This window comes from Patagioenas fasciata, chromosome 2, assembly GCF_037038585.1.
Source record: "Patagioenas fasciata isolate bPatFas1 chromosome 2, bPatFas1.hap1, whole genome shotgun sequence".
In the NCBI taxonomy this organism is placed as follows: Eukaryota; Metazoa; Chordata; class Aves; order Columbiformes; family Columbidae; genus Patagioenas; species Patagioenas fasciata.
The window spans coordinates 155,101,966-155,122,627 of NC_092521.1; the positions used below are offsets into that span (position 1 = coordinate 155,101,966).

Consider the following 20,662-nt stretch of genomic DNA (forward strand, 5'->3'; position numbering starts at 1 on the left):
ACAATCTGCTGAAGTGACTCCTCCCCTCCAGTTCTCATTGCAGATCTGTGCTGTATGGGTGATCTCTCCTCCTGTGCATAATGCCTGGGGTTCTGGCTGCTTCCAAGTGCAGATCTTATCTTGCTCCATCCCCAAAGAAATAAAATTTTAAAAAGTTATGAATGCTTGTATGTATAAAAATCTTCCAGTATAGTTGTTCTTGAAGTGTTTCACCTAAACCAAGGAACAATCTTTCCCTAGTTGAGGGGAAACCACCTCTTTCTGCAGTGATTTCAAGGTTGCAAATAATATAGCAATAAATAAATAAACTTATCTGGGATATGTATATTCAGGGAAGTATTCTAACACCTGCTCTCTGGTGTATCACCTTCATTCTTGAATTGCCTATTTCGTCCTGTATAGTAACTTAAAATCAATAGGATCCTCTAGTTGCCATGCACTGCAGAGCATGACCTTGACTTTGTGCTCTGATTTATTGCCTAGAATAGAGCTCTTCATTGGCTAGCACCAGATTAACATCCTAATTTATGCACTAAAGTTAAATACATGAAGTAGGTAGCCCAAATTTTTCCCTCTATCTTCAAAAGAAATATTGATTTATTCTTGACATGTTTCCCTCTGATTCAAACAAGGTAGTTGCTTTCTGAGAAACAAGTGCCATTCACCAAAGGACTGACTTCTCGGGCTCCATTTGAGTATTTTTAAGCTGGGTAACACCAGGCACTAACTCCCATCTCTTACATAGTTCTCATTAGGTGTTGAAGTCTTTCCTGGGAGCTGCAGCAATCTGCTGAGTCCCACAGAAACCTCCAGATATCTCTGGTGGCAGCACAATGGTTGGCACAGGCTCAGAAAGGGCCTCCGACAATAACTTCTGACAAGGCTGAAAGGATGTTTTTTGGCAAGCACTGGATTTCTCCCTCCAAGAAAGACAAGACTGCCTTAGTCCTAGAAGAATCAACACCTTCAGCAAGGGGAGATGTGCCCCAGAATCTGTCCATTCACATCCATAGAGGTGGGAATCTAAGACATGATCCCCAAATGTGTTCTCTTAGGGAGCACAGGGAAAGGCTGTGCCATTGGGTTGGCTCAGAATCAAGAGTGAGCCATTTCTAACATGCCTTGAGGAAGAAAGTTTCTTACTGCTACTGAATTCAGGCTTGTAGCAATAAACTTAAGTAAAAACAAATAGAATTATCAGAGGGATAACAACATTCCTCAGGTGTGTTCGTCACTGCGGTTTTAGTTGATTTGGAATTTAATATCACAGTCAAAATAAATTTAGCAATTAAAATCAACAGAGTTTAGGGTATGATTCAGTTGACCAGCCAGATCACTTTTTACATAGCTATGTTCATTTAAAGCTTTTGCTTAAACTCCATACAATGATTAGCTCTGTGATAAATTTGACAAGATGGCATTTCAGAGTGAATGTATGCCCAGATTGCTAGTAGGACTCTTACTGAACATTAGATGGCAGTGTGGGGAAGGCATTGTGTGACACGAATTTCTCAGACTGTATTTGAAAGATTAGCAGAATCAAAATATTTGGTTGTCACCAATCATTTCTCTTAAGGATTTTATTCTAACTGTGCTTCCCATATATTTTGGTTTGCAAACAGAAAGTACTTTTGGATTAAACAATATTTATCATTTTTATTTATTCAAAATAGATAAAAATCTTATTTAAGCAAAACAATAACCTACATCTGCTGGTCTGAAAACACTTACATTTTTCAATAATGTCCCAGGAGGATTTCAAGCACAAGATTTAATGGGTCACATCATTAATATTTAACCTATTAAAATTTACTGTCTTCTGTATAGTGATGCTGCAGATTTAAAAATATCTTTGTGCAGAAATAAGCCCTTTGTAAACAGAGGTACCTCAGTGCTGACCAGTCTTGAAAGCCTTGGCCCTTAGTTTAAGAAACTTTGTGGTATTTCTCATCTGATGCATGAAGGTGCCCAGGATGGAAAACTCAGTAAAATACATAACCTTAAACCTCAAGAGTAAAATGGTCTCTCATCAAAGAAAGACATAAAACATCTTCTTGAGACATACATGACATCTAAGCATGTCAGTAAGGTACGATGAACTGTTCTTGTTTTACTGTACCAATATTTATCAAACAATACGATTACATTTGCATCATAGACTCAATAGCTGAAATAAAGTAATCATAATTGAAAACTAAATATGCTTTGCTGACATATATTTCACCTATGTACTTTTCTCAGCTCTTAGATACCAGTAGGAGACCATTACCCTACAGCAGTGTTCTTTTTCTTTGACTTGATCTGTAAATATGTATTGCAGCACCTTTGCCATTATAATGTACTTCAGCAAGCTCTTAGGGGGAAGGGAGGAGGAATAAAGGTATATGAAAAATTCAGAACAGAAGACTTCAAGGAAGAAAATAGGTAGCTACATAAGAGATTATATGGTCACAACTGATGATTACAAGTTATAAATACTTTATATTTTAAGAACATTTTAAATGTTTACTTTTTGAATATTAGTTTTAAATATAGACCAAAGTTTAAATCATTCCTTTTTGATGAAGAAAACATGTATTTTTATGCTCTGCTTGTCTACTTAAAGAAGCAGAGATGGCAATTAACCCGTCTCCATTATTGTGTCATTGCCTGTTTTGTTTCAAAGCTTATGAAAATTGTGGAGTAAGTATAAATTGCCAGACTTGACTAAGGATTTGCTACAATAGATCATAGAATCATTTCAGTTGGAAGAGACTCTCAGAATCATTGAGTCCAACCATAACCTAACTCTGGCACTAAACCATGTCCCTAAGAACCTTGTCTAAACATCTTTTAAACCCCTCCAGGGATGGTGACTCCACCAGTTCCCTGGGCAGCCTGTTCCAATGCCTGACAACTCTTTCCATGAAGAATTTTTTCCTAATATCCAATCTGAACCTCCCCTGGCGCAACTTGAAGCTATTTCCTCTTGTCCCATCACTTGCTACTTGGGAGCAGAGACCAACCCCCTCCATGCTACAAGCTCCTTTCAGGCAGTTGCAGACAGCGATAAGGTCTCCCCTCAGCCTCCTTTTCTACAGGCTGAACAGCCTCAGTTCCCTCAGCTGCTCCTCATCACACTCGTGCTCCAGACTCTTCCCTGTCTTTGTTGCCCTCTTCTGCACTCTCTCCAGCACCTCAATATCTTTCTTGTCATGAGGGGCCCAAAACTGAACACAGGATTTGGTGTGCGGCCTCACCAGTGCTGAGCACAATGGCACAATCACTTCTCTAGTCCTGCTGGCCACACTATTCCTGATACAGGCCAGGATGCTGTTGGCCTTTTTGGCCACCTGAGCACACACTGGCTCATGTTCAGCTGCTGTCAATGAACACCCCCAGATCCTTTTCCCCCAGGCAGCTTTCCAGCCACTTTTCCCCAAGCCTATAGCGCTGCCTGGGGTTGTTGTGACTCAAGTGCAGGACCCAGCACTTGGCCTTGTTGAACCTCATACAATTGACCTCAGCCCAAAGATCCAGCTGGTCCAGGTCCCTCTGTATGTCCTTCCTACCCTCCAGCAGATCAACTCCCACCCAATTTGGTGTCATCTGCAAACTTACTAAGGGTACACTCAATCCCCTCATCCAGATCATTGATAAAGAGATTAAACAGAACTGGCCCCAATACTGAGCTCTGGGGAACACAACTTGTGACCGCCTGCCAAATGGGTTTAGCTCCATTCACCACAACTCTTTGGGCCTGGCCCTCCAGCCAGGTCTTTATCCATTGCAGAGCACACCCATCCAGCCATGAGCTGCAGCTTCTCCAGGTGAATGCTGTGGGATACGGTGTCAAAGGCCTTACTGAAGTCTAAGTACACAACATCCACAGCCTTTCTCTCATCTACTAGGTGGGTCACCTTGTTCTAGAAGGAGATCAGGTTGGTCAAACAGGACCTGACTTTCATAAACCCATGCTGACTGATTTAGAACTGTTAAAAAGTCTCTAAATACTTAGTGGTTCTGAAATGTTTGCTGTATGCCTAAAAAATTTAGCAGGATTTGTCCAGCGAGGCCAGGCAACACAATGGCTTCCCAGTTAACATTACCCAAGCATGTACTTAAAAGACAATGGCACTGGGGCCCCAGGGATGGTCATGCTGGGAGACTGCAGGTCAAAAAGACCACAAATGGGTAAGTGTTCCTGATTCTGACAGGAAGGTAGAATTGAACAGGGCAGGTCAGGGAGCTGTGGCAGGCAGGTGAACAGGTGATTCTTACAGAGGCCTCTGTAGCTCTGTTGAAGCTCTCCTGTGAGATGTGCTTAGCTAGGCTTTTCAGTAACATTATCCTATGGTATATATACTGAGTTCATTGCTACAAAATTGTGTCTGCTGAGAGGAGTGCAGCCTGCAGCCCGGGTTGAGCAGAGGAGCGGGCTGGGCCAGCAGCTGAGGAGCAGGGTCTGCTCCAAGGAGCCCCAGGTGCCCTCAGCAAGGACCTGCGTGCTGGGGAAAGCACCAGTTAGCACAACATCCTACCAGATAACCTTCCTAGACCAGAGCTCCACCAAATATTTTATTTCCTTTTGTTTGGATGCAAATTATTGAAGACACTAATACGCAAAAGAGGCTAAACCTATTCTTATTCACCTCAAGTTACTCAAACACAAAGGGACAATGTAACTCACAAACTGCTGCGCATCAGTGCTTTGGGGGTGTCAAAATTAGGTGCAGAAACCTTCCTCAAAATATCTTTTTCCTAAACTTTTTCTTGTTGTTTCTTTGTACCCCACTAGGGTTTTTTATTGGCGTTAAATAAACATTCAAAGATAGTTGAAAATTAAAAAAATAGTTTTTCCTTGCCATGTGTGATCTGAAAATGTGGGATGAAAACTTGCAAGTCTTTAATGTAATCATCTGACTTCAGAAGATCTTACAAAAACATCAGATATCATGAGATACCTTGTAGACTAACACGTAATTGTTCCCTGGACACGTGGCTGTAAGTCAAAGCATTTTTTATAAACACACAAATGTGCTTTTCTGTTATCAAATCATCAGTATAACCATTCAACTACCGTGCCTGAGACCTCCAGTAGTCATGAGATTTGCTTAAGAGATTTTTAATATTAAAAAAAAAACACCACCAAAAAACAACTAATCAAACTAATGAAAAACATGTCCTGTCTCCATCTTTAGCGTTCCATTGACACTGAAAAGGTGGATTTTGACTGGGAAAGCTCTGAACACAGTAGAGCGGTATGCAGGGGCACATTACACACCCCTCTTCCTTTTTGGCCAGTTATCTCTGACACCGCCAGTCCAAAGGAGTTCTTAACAACTTCTTAAAGAATTCGTAAATTCTTTAAAAACCTGGAACCCCTCGGTGACAGTTCCCCGTTGGCAGCTGCCCAGACCGCTCACCCGCGGGCCGGAGGGGCCTGGGCGGGCGGCGAGCGGAGATGGCGCCGGGCGCTTCGGCACGTTTCTGCGGCAAAGGCAGCGGGGGCTCCCTCGGGCCGGCGCTCCCCACCGGGCCGCCCGGCAGCTCCGCGGAACCCCCGCCTGGTGCGTACCCAGCCCGGCGCCTCTCCTGGCTGGGGAGGGAGCGCACAGCACGGCAGCAGCTGCTGCTGTTACCCCCGCGCTGGCTCTAGCAACAACGTGCCCCCTCTTATGTACAAATATACGCGTGTGGGTGTGCGCAGGGTGCCCGGGCACGCTCACGACAGGAGCTCCGGCCGGTTCCCGCCGGCTAGCAGCGCTGCCGCGCCGGGCCGCAGTGCCCTCAGCGCCGCGGGCGGCCCCACGGCCGGAGCGGAGGGCGGCTCCGCGAGCAGCGCCGGTGGCTGCCGGGTCGGCCTCTCTCCGCCGGGCCGGGTACCGCCGTCCCCCGGGAGCGGGCACAGCTCCGGCCGCCGCTCTCGCAGCCCGCCCGGCGGGAGGCGTTACCGCCGCTTGAACCGGAACCGCTTGGCGGGGGCCGCCCGGGGCGGCTGCTGGTGCGGCTGCCGCTGCCGCGGAGGCTGCGGCGCTGCCGCGTGGGTGCGTGCGTGGAGCGGCCCGGCGGCTGCGCGGGGGCGGGGGAGGAGCGCGGCGGCCCCGCCGGCGATGGGGCTGTGCTTCGGCGGGCCCTGCGCTGCCTGCCCGCGGAGGAGGGCGTAGCTGCCGCAGCCCACGCCGGCGGGCCGCGCTGCGGGGCTGCCTCCGCGGATGAACCGCCGGGGGGATCCGCCGGCGAGTGCAGCCGCAGGGCGCCGCAGCCGCCGCCTCTGCCCCCGCCGCCCCCCCGCGTCTCCGCCGCTGCCCATGGCTGCCCGCCGCCCCTGCTGACCGGCCGCCCCTCGCCTCCTCCCGAGCCGGGCCGGGCCGGGGCTGGGCAGAGAAGATGGGGAACACCACCTCCTGCTGCGTGTCCTCCAGCCCCAAGCTGCGCAGGAATGCCCACTCCCGGCTGGAGTCCTACCGCCCCGAGGCCGAGCTGAGCCGGGAGGACACGGGCTGCAACCTGCAGCACATCAGCGACCGGGAGAACATCGACGGTGAGGGCGGACGGGCGGCCTGGGGAGCCCCCGCTTCCTTTCTCCTCCCTTCCCCTTCCCGCGGCGGGGCCACGGCTCTGCCCCGGGTGGCTGCCCCGCGGATGGGGCCGGGCCGGCCGGTCCCGCCACCCTGCCCCGGCGTTGAGCTCGCTGCCCTGGCACCGAGGCGCTCCGTGCCCCTCCGTGCCCCTCCGTGCCGCCACGGCCCGGTGCTGGTCCCCTTGTCCGCCCCTGTGGGTCTCCCGGGGGTGTGGCGGTACATTGCGCGGGGTTTAGCCTTCAGAGCTGCTCCTGTCCCCAGGGAGGGTGTGTGGGACGCTTGCAGCCAGCGCTGGGCAGCAGATCCCCCTCCCCGCCGCATCCTCTGGCAAGGTGCGGTGTTGTGGTCCTGGGTCTGCTCTGCCAAGACCCTTCTCCCTCCAGGGTGCCGTGAGGTGACATTGCTGACACCCGTCCCCACCGCGGGGCCCGGTGGCTCAAACACCCATCTCGGTTATCTCGGTTGTGGCCCAGGGCCGCGTTCCTGGCAGGGCTGGGCAGTGCAGCCCCCGCGGTGCACAGCGAACGTCACCTGCCCGGGTGTCACCTGCCCGGGTGTCACCTACCGGGCCTCTGCAGGGGCGAGGATTTAAAGGACAAACCCAGGCAGCAGTAAAAGTGGGAGAACTGTTTGCCATGACAACCTTCCCCATTACTGTCATGATGAGGCACTGCTCTATGATATCATGAATGCCTCCTCTCCCTCTCTTTCTCTGCAGTGATATTCAAAAAAGCCATATCCCCCCTGGTTTAATAATGACTGAATGTGCTCCTGTTCTGACTAACCAGAATACAGCTTAATTTTAAATATGTGGTTTAATGTATACACATAATTTAGTTTTCAATTAGCTGAAGTACGTAGTCCTTAAAACTCTACCTGATAAAAGGTCAGCTATCTCATGGATTAGTTTACATGAACTGCCTTTGGTAGAAAGCCAGAAAGAGGGACCTCGATGTGCTTAAGTTTGCCTTCCAGTTTTTTTCATAAGTTATTTGATTATGATTTTATTACAGAGTTTGATGTTAAGTCAGTTCTCGATGCTGGCAAAGTTATGAAGCCCATAGAAGCAGGCAGATCCCCTGTCTGGTTAAGTTTATTTCTTATAATGATATACGTTCTGGAAATACGAATATTTTTCAGATGTCTTTGCTACATGCAGCTGAAAAATAGGAGTGTAACAGGATCAGTAGATGGAAAAAAATTCATAATGGTGTGGTCTGAGCAAGCCAGGGAGATGAAAGAACCAATTGTTGATCCATGAATGATTGATTCTTCGAGCACCAGTGTTGTCCAGCATAGCAGCATGCAGTGCTCTCTGATGGTACGGATTTCTCCATCTGTACCAACATAGTCTACAGTAAAGTTTTTGGTCTGAGATGTGCGGGTTTTGTGCCTTGTTCTTGATTGTTTTAATTGGGATGGGAAGAAGTGTATAGGTGGAAATAGTAAGTGCATGTGCACTTGTTAAAATATGCATGTAATGCATAGAACTTCCTGCATCTTAGTAATTTGCAAAAAAAAAAAAAAATCTTTATTGCTTGGTTGTTTCATTTGTTGGAGAAAGGCACGCGTGTGTTCTGTTTCACTTCTCCTTTAAACGGTGGGATGTTTCAAGCCTAGAGTTGTAAGCTGTTGTTAGAACACAGAAAATACCTTTTGTGTTAGTTATTTTTAAATTTTGTTGGTTTTGGTCTGGGACCATTATCAGTACAATGTTGCATTTTCTAATGGGCAAGCTATCTTTAATTCTGAAAAAGAGCAAACAATTTTGAGTTTCCTTTTTGTGCCTTACACTAGTCGTGCCCCTTTTTATGGACAGATTCTGAGAAATAAGTTTTCACTGGGGAGACTGACGGACAATAAATGTCTGCACACACAGACCAACTGGAGACGCTTTGGGTAAAACAGCTTTTTGAAATGTCCTTTGTTGCAGGTCTGTTACCCTGGAGTCTTGTTCACTGAAGGTCTTTTGGTCAAAGATGGTAGACTGATTACTGCAAGTAATAAGATGATACCATGATTGTGAAATTTTATTTCCTATTAGACTAGCTATTATGCTTTTGTTGTCAGATTGTTTGAAATTGCACGGCGTATGGATATTTTGGATGAGACACTGGAGTGGCAAAAAACCTTCACAATAGAGAACTCTAATGATATTTTTATCATTTTACAATGATGTTCTTTGCAATGAAAGAATGATAGTCTGGTTATCTGTGTTGCGAAGAGAAAATGCTGGATGTTGATTCCTTAGTGTTCCTGCAAGTCATAAAGTATTTCCAAGAGTTTCTCAAAAGGGTAATGTTCCCAAGTGATGGCAAAGGCTGATGTGCTGAAACTTTTTTGACGCTTGGAATTTACGTTTCTCACTATTGTTGCAGTGAGAGCCCTTCCACGGGGCTCTGAACACGCGGCACTGGCAGTCGGGCTCTGTCCCCAGCGAGCGTTTGTCTTTGAGTGGTACTTTCAGGGCCTGTAACAAATCATGACACGCAGTGTCTGAGTTAATATGTTTCATGTGGAAGTTGCTTTCATGCTCGGATTCATGGAAATTCATGAAACGTTTTATCTTTTGTAGTGGGTAAAGCTGCTTGAATAAAACAAGGACTTTTAGAACCTTTAAAGCAGCTGTGGGCTGTTTAAGCTTTGAAAGAGATGAGCGGTTTCCACTGTTCTGCAGGCCGCGATTCTGGCAGTATGAGGAGGAGAAAGAGGAAAAGTGGGAATGTCAGACCTTTAAGAGTGATTTAAATAGAAGTTTTAGTATGGGGGTAATTGTTTGACGTTTGCCACTCTTAGATACTTCATATGGATATATTTGTTAAATCTGCCTCAAGATCACGCCTTTGAATTGTCTCCTGTAATTCAAGCACAATATCCAGTCCAGTAGCGGTTTTTCAAAGAAGGATTGGAGGAATTCTCCTTCTGTAGGATTGGCTTTTATAGCAAGATTTTACTTCTATGTCACTGGTACCTTGTCAGAAAATCTCAGTTTGTGTAATATTTCACAACTGTTTGTGAAGTGGTATCTGAAAGAGAAGGGAATTTTGAAAGGTATTTGATTAGGAGGGATTTATCAAATTACTTATTCTGGAGAATGATAATGGTGATTTTCACTTTCTTCCTTTGTTTCCTTCCAAAATTTCTAAGAAGGTAGCAGATCTCTTTAAAAATCTACAAATGTGAAAAATTGCCTCTCTGAATATTGTGCAATCACCAGAATGCTTTTTTGTTTTTTCTTCATGATAAGGAAGAACACCTAACAGATGTTTACTGCTGTTTTTTTGGAGAAAGAGCAAGAGGATAAATGTAATGTACAGAGGTTACTGTTTGGTTTTGATGATTTATTGCTGAGAGGAAGCTTCAACATTTTTCAATGCTTCACATTTAAAAATTTGCTTTAAGAAAATGATGGCAGTGGGTTCAGCACTTGCAGATTCCTAGCTCTATCTGTTTGCCTTCAGGGCATTTTTTTACAGCAGTGTTAATGACAACAACAAGTAAAAATGGTAGAAACCTTAGTGTATCAGATTCTTTATCTCATTTGCATATAACCTTTTACCTGTGCGAGCACCTTGGTGTATGCACTGTTTAAATCCTTGGTGCCTGGACTGACCGTAGTCTGGTCTCCACTTACTCCTCACATCAGCTGGATCCGCCACTGGTTTAACTCTCGAAAAAGCTGCATGTGCTCAAATGTGGTTTCTCTATTTGAAGCGTGATTTCTGTAGTGAGAGTTTCAAGTATGGAGCTGTCGTGAGAGGGCACAGGGGGTGTCTTACCACAAATATGGTGGTATGAAGCGAAGTTGATACCCTGTAATGACTTTGACCAAAAGACTGTTCTTGAAACAGAGACTAGATGAAGAGTTCCTTTGAAGGAAAGACAGTGCTTAATGATTAACCCCTTCTCTGTCTTGTCTTTACCAATCTTCCCCCTCTCACCCTCCCAAAAAGATCAGATTTTTTTCCCCCTCTTTGTAAATTCCTGCTAATGTCACTGGGTCATTTTTCATTGCTGGCTCAGATAGTGTCATCCTGTGCAACTGTGCATCACTGATAAACCTCTTCAGCCCTTTTTGTGATGGGCCAATCATGTTAATTTTTTGCTGCATAATGCACAGGCTCTTAAGAATTGAGTGCTGTTTAAAAAGCTCTTTATTTGTTCATTTATATACCCTTTCTCCACCTTCTTGAGTGGGAGTCTCTGAAATGAATTTAGTTAGTATTTGTGTGTCTCTTTCTACTGGGTTTTATAGGAATGGTGAGATTTTTAGCAAAATACAGGAAAGTTTTAAAATGTCTGCCCTATATACCTAATGAAATTTTGTTGAAAGGGAGTGCTGGTGTTTTCAAGAGCTGGGGCATGATGGGTTGCACGTTGTGAAGGAATTGACCTACATTCATAAAAGTCAAGATACAAGCACTTCAGAAGCAAATTAAAGATGTACTGTGTTGCATGCAGACATTCCTGCTAACAGAAAGGGTAGCCCTTCTTTAAAAAAAATTGTCTATTTGGTTTACAGAAAAATATTTTCCAAAATTTTCTCCTTCCCTTATCCAGAATTCCTGCACCGAGGTGATCTATATGCTTTTCAGTACTGTTTGCATTACTGACCTAAGCATTTGTCAGAGGTCATGTATCAAGGTACCACTGCAATCTGGTGCATCAAAAAATCAAAAATAGAACCTGCTGTGGCCTACATCACTGAATGTGGTCCTACGCTGCTGGTGATGCATACCTCAGAGCTCGCTTTTGTCTTCTGCTATCAGCTTCATCTCTTTATTCTGTGCTGTGCCCTCCTTCTCAAACAGACACCATCATGTTGTACAAAGCCTTCCTAAAGCCTCACTTTCACATTGTTCACATTAAATCACTGAATTCATGCTCTTTATGAAGTCAGTATTTTCGTATTTAGCTGTAAAAGCTGTCAAGCACACATGCTAAGGCTAATCATATTTGAACTTCTAACAAATTTTATTAGTGCACTGCACTGTGATTAAGATTTTCCTTGAAAGTGAGTTACACAAGATCAGCAGCCTTGGCTGGGCAAATTGGTCCTTGAAGCAGAATGACAAGACGTAAAATTGTAGGTCTCTGAAAACAGAAGGACTCCTGTTTTAGAGGTGGGTTTTTTGCCTTAAATTTTATATGTAATAATAACAACACATTTAAAAGGAGTGGAAACCTCTCCACTGTGTGACCACAGCTGTTTTACATAATTTTATGTGTTTACTGAAGGTTTTTCAGACTTTCAGGTTATGTTTACTGCATCTTCAGGCATTGCTTGAGGTCAGATGGTACGAAAAGCAGTCCTGAAGTGTGGCACCCATGTGGACACCATTTTCTGAAGCATGTGAGATGCTGTTTGCTGTGCACATACAACTCCCTGATGCTTTTTGTAGCTGCTCTCTGTGATGTATCATGAGGCTGGAAGGGGAATAAGTGAGCAGAGCCTTGCGCTGCTTAATAGCTGTCCTGGTCCCACCAGCCAGCTGCAGGTCAGACAGAGTCTAAATATCTTCCCGTTTAATATCTTTGCAATATGATATACCCTTTATCAGTGGAAAACAGGAACAGTGTATAGCTTTTCTCTGAGCTTTCTATGTAGAGATGAATCAGCATTACTCTTGCTGCTTTTCTTTTGAACTCGGATAACGAGCTTTTAAAATCTGTTATTTTTCTATGTCCATTCTGACATATGAAATGATATTTTTTACTTCAACCTGCAGAATATATAATGTATGTGCCATACATCTCTGAAATGTGTGTGAAGAGCTAGTAAATGTTAATAAACTTCTGAAATTCAGTAATTTGTTATTTAGATAGAATACTCCCAGCAGTATGCTTAGGTGGTGCCTTCACTGGAGTAGCTATTACTCCCTCTGTGTCTTCTGTAACAGTTTTGTCTCCTCACAGCCTAACTTGAAAAGCAAATGTTCCAGAACTGCTGAAATGGACTGTTGGGATTTTAATGTTTCACACGCTGAAACTTTTGCAGATGTTGACCGACATTCGGAGATGGTTTTGTTGAGGTCAGCTGCAACTACCTTTGTTGCAGATTGTGTAGGCCCCATTTGTCATCGTAATCCACATCCTCCAGGCAGTTCAGTTTGAGCGTCAGCAGCTCTTGAGCTTCTTCTGGGAGGATGAACTGAAATTTAGAGCCTTCATTAGTCTGAACTAGATGGGGAAAGAACCGGGAAGCAGCAGTGTTGTCCTGAAGACTAGTCCTTAGCCGGTATAGAAGCTGGCCAAGGAACTGTGGTTGACATTAATGGGCAGTTACAAGTGGAAGCTGGTTGGAGAATTTGCATTGAATCCTTTTTTCCCCCCTTTTGTTTTTATTTGTTTCCTTTCTCCTCACGCTTGTAACATTTCTGGCCTGTAAAGGATTTATTAGACCAACTATCATTCAGCTAAGACAAGATCAGCAAGAATGTACGTTTTTTCCTTAACTGGTGTTATTTACTTCTCTCTCTATTTCTTTGCAGAATAACTCTGTTTCTGTTAAGTCAGGCTAATGTAACCGTTTTACTAAAATACCTTCGCCATCATAGATGCAGTTTGCACTGCGAAAGTCTTACCTTTGTCCTATAGCTTACGATGGTTTGAATGAAATGTATTGGTAAAAGCAATGTTTTTGTCCCTGTGAGTGGCACTTTATTACTACCTTTGTTCCTGTAAAAACATTGCAGGAAACTGTAATGTTTGAATGCTAGGCCAAGTTTATGGAGTAGAGCTAATCCTAGGATTTAAAGTGAATTGTTGTCCACCTTGCAGATTGTTTCCCACACTCTTCTCTATTGTGGTTCTTAGAAGGGGAGAAATCTGCACTGGGATCTGCTCGTATCTCTTTTTGCAAGAAGAAAGCCAGGCTTCAACTACCGATTCATAATTTTCTGTGAAATAAAAAAAACCAAAACAAACAAATACAACACCCAACTTTAGTTAAAATAAAATGTTTCTCAGGCTTTTTTGCTTGCTAGGTTTTGTTTTTTTTTTTTGTCTGCAAAATGCTTCTTATACAGCTGTGGCCGAGATCCAGAAGATATCAGATGGGAAGTGAAAAGATTTACTTTCAACAGTATTGAAAGTAATATGAGACTGTGTTGAAATTTTAAAAGCTTCTTTTCTTTGAGGTATTGTTATTTAATTAAGAGTGGGAATTGATTAATTATTCCTGAATCCAAAAGTTGGATTGTAAGGAGATAGAATTGTTACAGAAGATAAAGAAGATGTGGTAACTGCTCCAGGGTTTTGTAAAGCCAGGCTACCCAAAATGGCGTGATAAGGTGCATTGTTACTAACTGAAGATGTGAGACTGCTGGTACAGGGGTCCTTTTATAGATTTGGAGCAAATTAGTGGATTATTGGCTTGCTTAAAATTGTTTCTGCTATGCAGTTTATCCCTGCACGTTCGTATTCTGGGAAATGGTACCTTTTTGTTGCTGTGCTGTCATGTGTCACATCATCTTACTGGATGCTCCCAACTGATAAAGGAACTTATTACCATCTTTGTTGCTGGAAAGAATGCATTGATTTCAGATATTGCAAATAATACTGCATGAGAAAGAAACTATACTTGATCAGCAAATATGTTTTTAAATACTATCCCATACTTTTGCGCTTCTGTGTGAACTTTCTAAGGATGGGGTAATTTAGGAATTGTGAGTATATGTGAGGTTGTGTATGTGAAGTGACTGGCAGTAGTTCTGCTTCTGTGCTTGGTGGTTTTGTTTGTGTTTTTTAGTATTTATCAATAGTTCCGTTTTACATCTAAATATACTGTGGTTTCTTTATCCCCTTTTCTGACCTTCCTCAGGAAGAAGATTGCATTAATTGAAGATGCAAAGTTTGGGAATTGCAGCTGGTCCTGAACAAGGCAGGACACGCTTCCCTGCTTCGGCTAAAAGAAACTTTCAGGCTGTGGTCAGTGAGCTTTACCACCAGTAGTTGCATCTCTGAACTACATTGTGAGCTGTGGTATTCTGTAAAATGATGCAAGTGATGTAAAGACCTTGTAAAGGCTGATGTTGAGAGTTTTAGATCTTGTCTGTTTTCTGGCTTGAAAAAAGTTACCTATATGTTATACCATCATATATGCAGTTTACATTCAGTAGGATGTAGTCTCTACTGATTTGGTGTGTGTACCCCCGCATTTCCTCCTCCTCAAAGAATTCTGTTAAAATAACCAGGGTGAAATATAGGTTAGAAAAAAGTTATGATTGAGAGCATGCAGATAATCCTAATAGATTTTTTTTTATTTCTAGATGGTTGTTTTGTGTATTATAGGACTGCAGTCTCCTGTGTATTTGGGAGATAGTATTGTAGCTGTTATGTCTCAGGATCTATATAATCTGTTCTAATACCTGTTTGTTTTGTTTTCATGTGGAGATCTTGAAAGGATTTGTTTTGGTTTTAGTAAGTTTATGAAACTATATAACTGAAATCAACAGAGATAAAATTCATAATTGTAAGTCCAGTTATTGCAGAGTGTTTTGCCGAACCATTCAGTGCATTACTGTGTCTGTACTTAGGAAAAATAGAACTGTTTTAGTTCTTAGACACAATTTTATTTCTGGTTGCAAATACAAATTCAACTACAGCTGTAGGCAGGATCTTAAATTATTTGGATCCCTAAACTCAGTAAAGTCTGTTGAGGATGATCTTACTTGTATTTGAAATTCTCTGCCATTATCACTATAAAAATAGGGAACATGAGTAACCTCTTGACGTAATTATTCAGATATATGGTCTGAAATTCTAGTGTTTTGAATATTGAGTAGTAATCACCGGTAGATTTGTCTGCATTTGGAACAGACATTTCCTGAAAAGAGATTCTGAAATGAAGTTACAGGAGATTTCTTGTGATTAGTATTTTGTCATTTCTTGCTATGAGGTCGTATGTAGTAGATTAGCAGTTCAGACGTTAAAATAAGCATCCGGATAAAATCCAGCTTCATGACTGAATGACAAGGTCTTTTGCATGTGCTTCTACTAAAACTACATGTCAGTCCCACCCGATGCTCCCTATGACCGCGGAGCTCTCAGGGGCACTTTGTTCTCGAAGCTTTTTGTTGTGACTGTTCCTCCCTGGCAGAAATCCAGAATTCAGTGGAGTGTGAGAAGTTTGTAGATGCAGTTGTATTTTAAGCTTTGAAACCATGCTTTCTTCAAGTAAATGTCCTCCTTTTTTGAATAATCCATTTGAGATGGTGTCTAGTATACTGCTTGGGCAATATACAGTTATCCTTTCTGTATCAGGCTTAGAAAGAAAGAAATGGGAATTGTTGTAATTTTACTGAGGGGTATGTGCACTTTTCAAGGGTTTTAGATAGGAGAGAGATTCCTCTAGCTGAGGTGGTCCTGGAGAGCCAGTCTGTGATTAAAAAAAAAAGGTAGTAGAGAAGATCTAAATGGTTGGTTGGTAAAGAAAAACAAACCTATACTGCCTTTGAAAGCTAAAGCAGGCAAAAAAAAAATCCATATATAAGCAGTGATGTAAATTCTGCATCTCAGAACTTGTTTGCCCGTGGCAAAATTGATATTTAAGTGAAAAGGACGTTGCCAAGTTAAATTTAACTGGACACGAATGTTTTGTGAAAAGTGAGCTCTTGACCTCAAGTCACATTTCTTTAAAAAATATTATAGTAAACAGTTATTTTTATAACAAGAATTTGAATCACAGTTTATGCAATCCAAACACTGAAGCTTTATGTTACTCCATGGGAATCTGAACTTATATTGAAAAACTGCCCTTATATTTTGGGTGTGTGGTTTTTTTTTTGTTTTTTTTTTTTTTTGAAATTTTTCTGACTTCATCCTTCAATTTTTACATATAAATTTGTAACTCAACAGCAGTGAATTTATGCGTGGCTGTAGGTAGAAAAGGAGAAAAGATCTTAAGGAAGCCATCAGCGGTTCTTTTGTCTTTGATTTTGTGTAGGTGATCTCAAAACGGGTTCATGTGGATATCAATATAGTTGTTATTTGAGAAAGAATGTGTGAAGCATGGTGCTTTTTGAGACTGTGACTTCTGGTGAGCTCGATGTGCTGAAGAGAAGGCGGCTGTGGGCAAGCTGCTGCCCGAGGGAAGGGGCATGTGCAGCGAGGTCCCGCTCACATCTCCCTCTCCCCATTCCTGGTGGCCAAGGTTGTGGCTGGGGGCCTCTTCTGTTCCTGGGCTGCTGGATAACTGCGTGGTGTCCACCCAGCATGGCATTTGTCCTTTGGATATTTGGGAGCTTCAGGAGTCTCCAGAAGTGAGGGCTGTGCCTCCTGGCTCTGTTGGAAACACAGACTGGGGGTAGGCAGCTGACTCTTACCCCCTCCCCGAACTTTTTTGCGTGTGTATATTCTTGAATGAAATATTTGTAGCTAAGATTTTATATTTAGCAAGTGTTTTGGAAAACAGCATTTTTAAAGTAAGGTGTTATTTTCTCTTTTTTGCTTTGTTGCTAGTATAATGTTAAAACTAGCTGTGACCTGAAAGAGAAATGTATTTCTTTTAGATCATTGCCCTCCTCCATACGTGTAGCTTCAGCAAGATTGTCTGATTTTTCTCTCCTTTCCCGTCCCTTTTTGTTGTATATGTCTGTCACCTCACTTGCTTCCTGCCTGTGCTTCTCAGCCCAACCTTTTTCTCCCCACAACAAACACAAGTTCCCATGTCTGATCTCATCACCGCTTCCTCGACCCTGTCTGTTTTGCTGTGCTTTTTGAGCGATGAGAGTACACAGCACATACAGTGTATTCTAGAGCAGGGTCTGTGTGATGACTCCAGGATGGCATCATAACTTTCAATGTTGATTTTGAAACCCGGTTTTAGATTACATCATGTTTGCCTTTTGACATTTGCTGAACTTTCCTGATTTGCTACCTCTCGTGCATGTTGTACAGTCGAGGAAATAAAATAATCCTGTTCTCTCAGATCTGTGTGACGCTTATACACATATAGGTAAGACTTCTGTGTTTCCCCTGGACTTCTAAGGAGCATTGAACCTCTTGTTGATCTCTATAATTTTCTTCATGACTTTTGGAAATGTGTGCTTTATGATGAAATTGTGTCCTGGATTACAAATAAACCATCGTGCATGACTTGTAATTCTTAAAATAGGTTCTGAGGTTGTGTAGGTTTTTTCTTCTTAAAGTGTAGTGGAATGCATGTACAGTGCTTTCTGCTAAATGAAAAGCTGGAAAGCGATTTAGTTAGTAGCAATATTAGCAATTCAAAGGAGGAATTTCTTGGTAATTGCCATCTCTGTAATTGATAATCTGCCCATGCTGCAATGTGTCCAGCTGTATGTAAATCTTCTCTAATTACATATTTTTGCATTTCTTTCCTCATGTAAATGAGGAATCTCCTTGGTTTCTATTTGGGGACTCCGGTCTGATTGATTTGGCATCACCTAATTGAAATGCAGATTCTCTAGCTGGAAAAGGTTTTTCCTTCTTACTGAGAGAGTGGGATCGTGTGACTTCTGAGCTCTGAGGTGGTTGATGGGTTGGTGACGCCTCTTCTGGCCAGGGTGTCACCCTGGGGGTGACAGGGTGGCACTGTTGGGGTGCTGGGTCCAGCCCAGCCCTGTCCCCCTGCGGGTGATGGGACCAAGAAGGAGTTTTCGTCTCCCACTTGTGACCCATGTCTGGTAGTCTTCCTTCCCTTGGTTTTGTTGGTGGCTCCTGTCCATGTGAAGGTTTTAGTTTGTGGCTCTGTAGGTCAGAAAGGCACTCCAGCCCTGTTGTCTACTTGTGCTCGGAAAGAGTGTTTTGCAGAAAGTTGTTGAAATCGTTGTGAGTGCTTCCAGTGCTCTACTTGCTGGCCATGCCAGCAGTTCCACAAGCTGCTTCTTCAGTCTAATCATGCTGTGCTACTGAAGCCTGTAGGGAATGTTGCATGTGAAGTCAGCCTGCTGCCAAATGCTGCTGTAGCTCTATGACTTGTGTTATTTATGTGACAAAAATTAGTGGAGGCATCTAGATCTCAAGAGAAGGTGCTGACTTGCTTGAGCCATCAATTCTTATGTGGGGATTTTAATCCTGTTTTTCATCAAGGCATTTAATGCAGGTGTACCAGAAATAAGCTGTTAGAGGTAACCTATCAACAAGGGGGGAAGATAAGTCCTGGTATAACCACTTTGGCAGGGGTGTAGTACATAATTTGGTACTATGAAGCTTCAATTCAGCAGTACATGTAAAGTGTATGCTCAAGTCCATTGCTAGCTGTAAAGCACTTATATTCGCAAAGATATTAAAGCATCTGAGCTTGTTCTTATCTTGCAGTTAAGTCCTATGATAAGTTTGCTAAACAGGGCCTGTGTGAGAATAACGCTTGTTAAAATAATTGAGAACATGGAGTTTGCTCTTGCTAGATGCTCAGGATTCAGTTGTGTGTTCAGCAAAGCACGTATTGAGAGGCTATTGCGTCTGATTTATAAATAGTCCTGTTAACGTCCTACTGCTCGCTACAGTTCTCTTTCCTCAAGTAACTCAGGTACTTTTTTTTAATATGTTAGAAAATAAAAGGGAAAGTATATGCTGATAAAGTTTTATTGTCGATGTCTTCTAGAGAGTTGGTAATATCTAGCTGTAATCTGGAACATAATTCCATCCAGGAGCCTGTTTAATCTGTGGAAAGATCTCTGCAGCATCTTTAAAGTAAGAGTCTGACAACATTTACTTATCGTTTGGAGAAAAACCGAAGACTTGGTTCAAGAAAGCGATTTTCTGTCCTTGCTAAATGGCATTACCTCTGTCTGTCTTGCTCTCTGTGTGTGGTTTCTTTGTTTACCCAGTATATTTTCATTGGATCCTTCTCTTTTGTCTTCTGTTTATCTCTTTGTGGCAGGGTTTATTGTTTTCCAACAAGTAAGCTTTCTTACCCTAAGAGGCTGAAGTTATTATCCAGGAATGGGTCATGATAGCATTTTTCATCCCATAAATTAACTTCTGTTTAGTGGATTTTCTTGATGGAGCTTAAAACAGATGGGAGGAAAAGGGCACAGGTTTCCTATGACAATATATAGCAGTTAGCCACAGGCATGTGCCTATGTATCTTAAATAACAAATACCGTGGTAGTTACCATTAATTTTTTCCATTAGCTTAATTCCTTTGATTAAAAGGGATCATTATCATCTCCATGGTGGTACATTGACCTAGTAAACAATGGAGAATCAGAAATTACTTGCAAATGAAGGTTGTTGTGATGAACAACACTCTTTATGTATTCATGCCTGTACTTATTAATATAATATATTAATAATGGGTGACTTATTATGTTTTCAAGCTCAGACACCAGTAATGTCCTCAGCTCTCTGTTTACCAGAAGGATGGAATTAAACAAAAAGGATTGATGAGATTTACAAAGAAAGCCGAAGGCAATTTGGATATTAAGTAATCTTGCAAATACTGTGCCAGACTCTGGGAAAAAGAATTTATTTTTGAGTTAATGTATGTCCTCTTCCCCTTAATGGCAATTCTTTTCTTTCCCTGTTATAAAAGACTTTTATTTTTTAAAGGCAGTATCTTGATGCCACAAGCTAGGGCTGAAAATAACAGTGGGCATCTTTCAAGCAAAGCAATCTCCATGTCAACAAGAAGTAAATTTGTGAGGGAATTAAAAGCCCTTGAAACACATGAGAAGACATGTGGTGAATGGGTAGGGAAATACTGTTTTATTCATTGGTATTACAGACTGTAGTAGGAATTTCTGAGTTCCTAAATTGCTTGCTTAAAGACCCTTCTCTCAGCTCTAAAACTCACTTGGGGTTAAATACTGATCGGTTGTAAATAACCTCAACTGAACTCAGTGGAACTACGCATAAGAAAATGTATCTTTATTTTCCAAGGTGATGTATCAAGGCAGCTTTTAAAACCAAGTTTTGGGAGTTCCTTGAGGAACACAGCAGTTTTCTGAGGACTGTAAAGAAAGAAATTGAGAGGTTTTCTGCCAGTTCAGATCAAGTTAAAAGTCAATCTAGTTCTTGTAGTAAAATTACTGATTTGAAAGTAATATAGTGCTGTAAGATTCATGGAATAGATTTAGTTGTGGGGTGAGTTGTTTTTGTTGTTTGTTTTTTTTGGTGTGTGTACATGTATG

The 20,662-nt window shown here is 42.5% G+C and overlaps 1 protein-coding gene across 1 annotated transcript in view; it reads left to right on the forward strand.

The window, feature by feature from the left end:
• Positions 1-6,028: 6,028 nt before the first annotated feature.
• Positions 6,029-20,662, forward strand: part of CCNY (cyclin Y) — a 122,549-nt gene continuing 107,915 nt past the window's right edge. Inside the window, exon 1 of the mRNA XM_065831172.2 lies at positions 6,029-6,523. Coding sequence (XP_065687244.1) covers positions 6,370-6,523 — 154 coding nt within the window. The 5' untranslated portion in view covers positions 6,029-6,369. The remainder of the gene's footprint in view (positions 6,524-20,662) is intronic.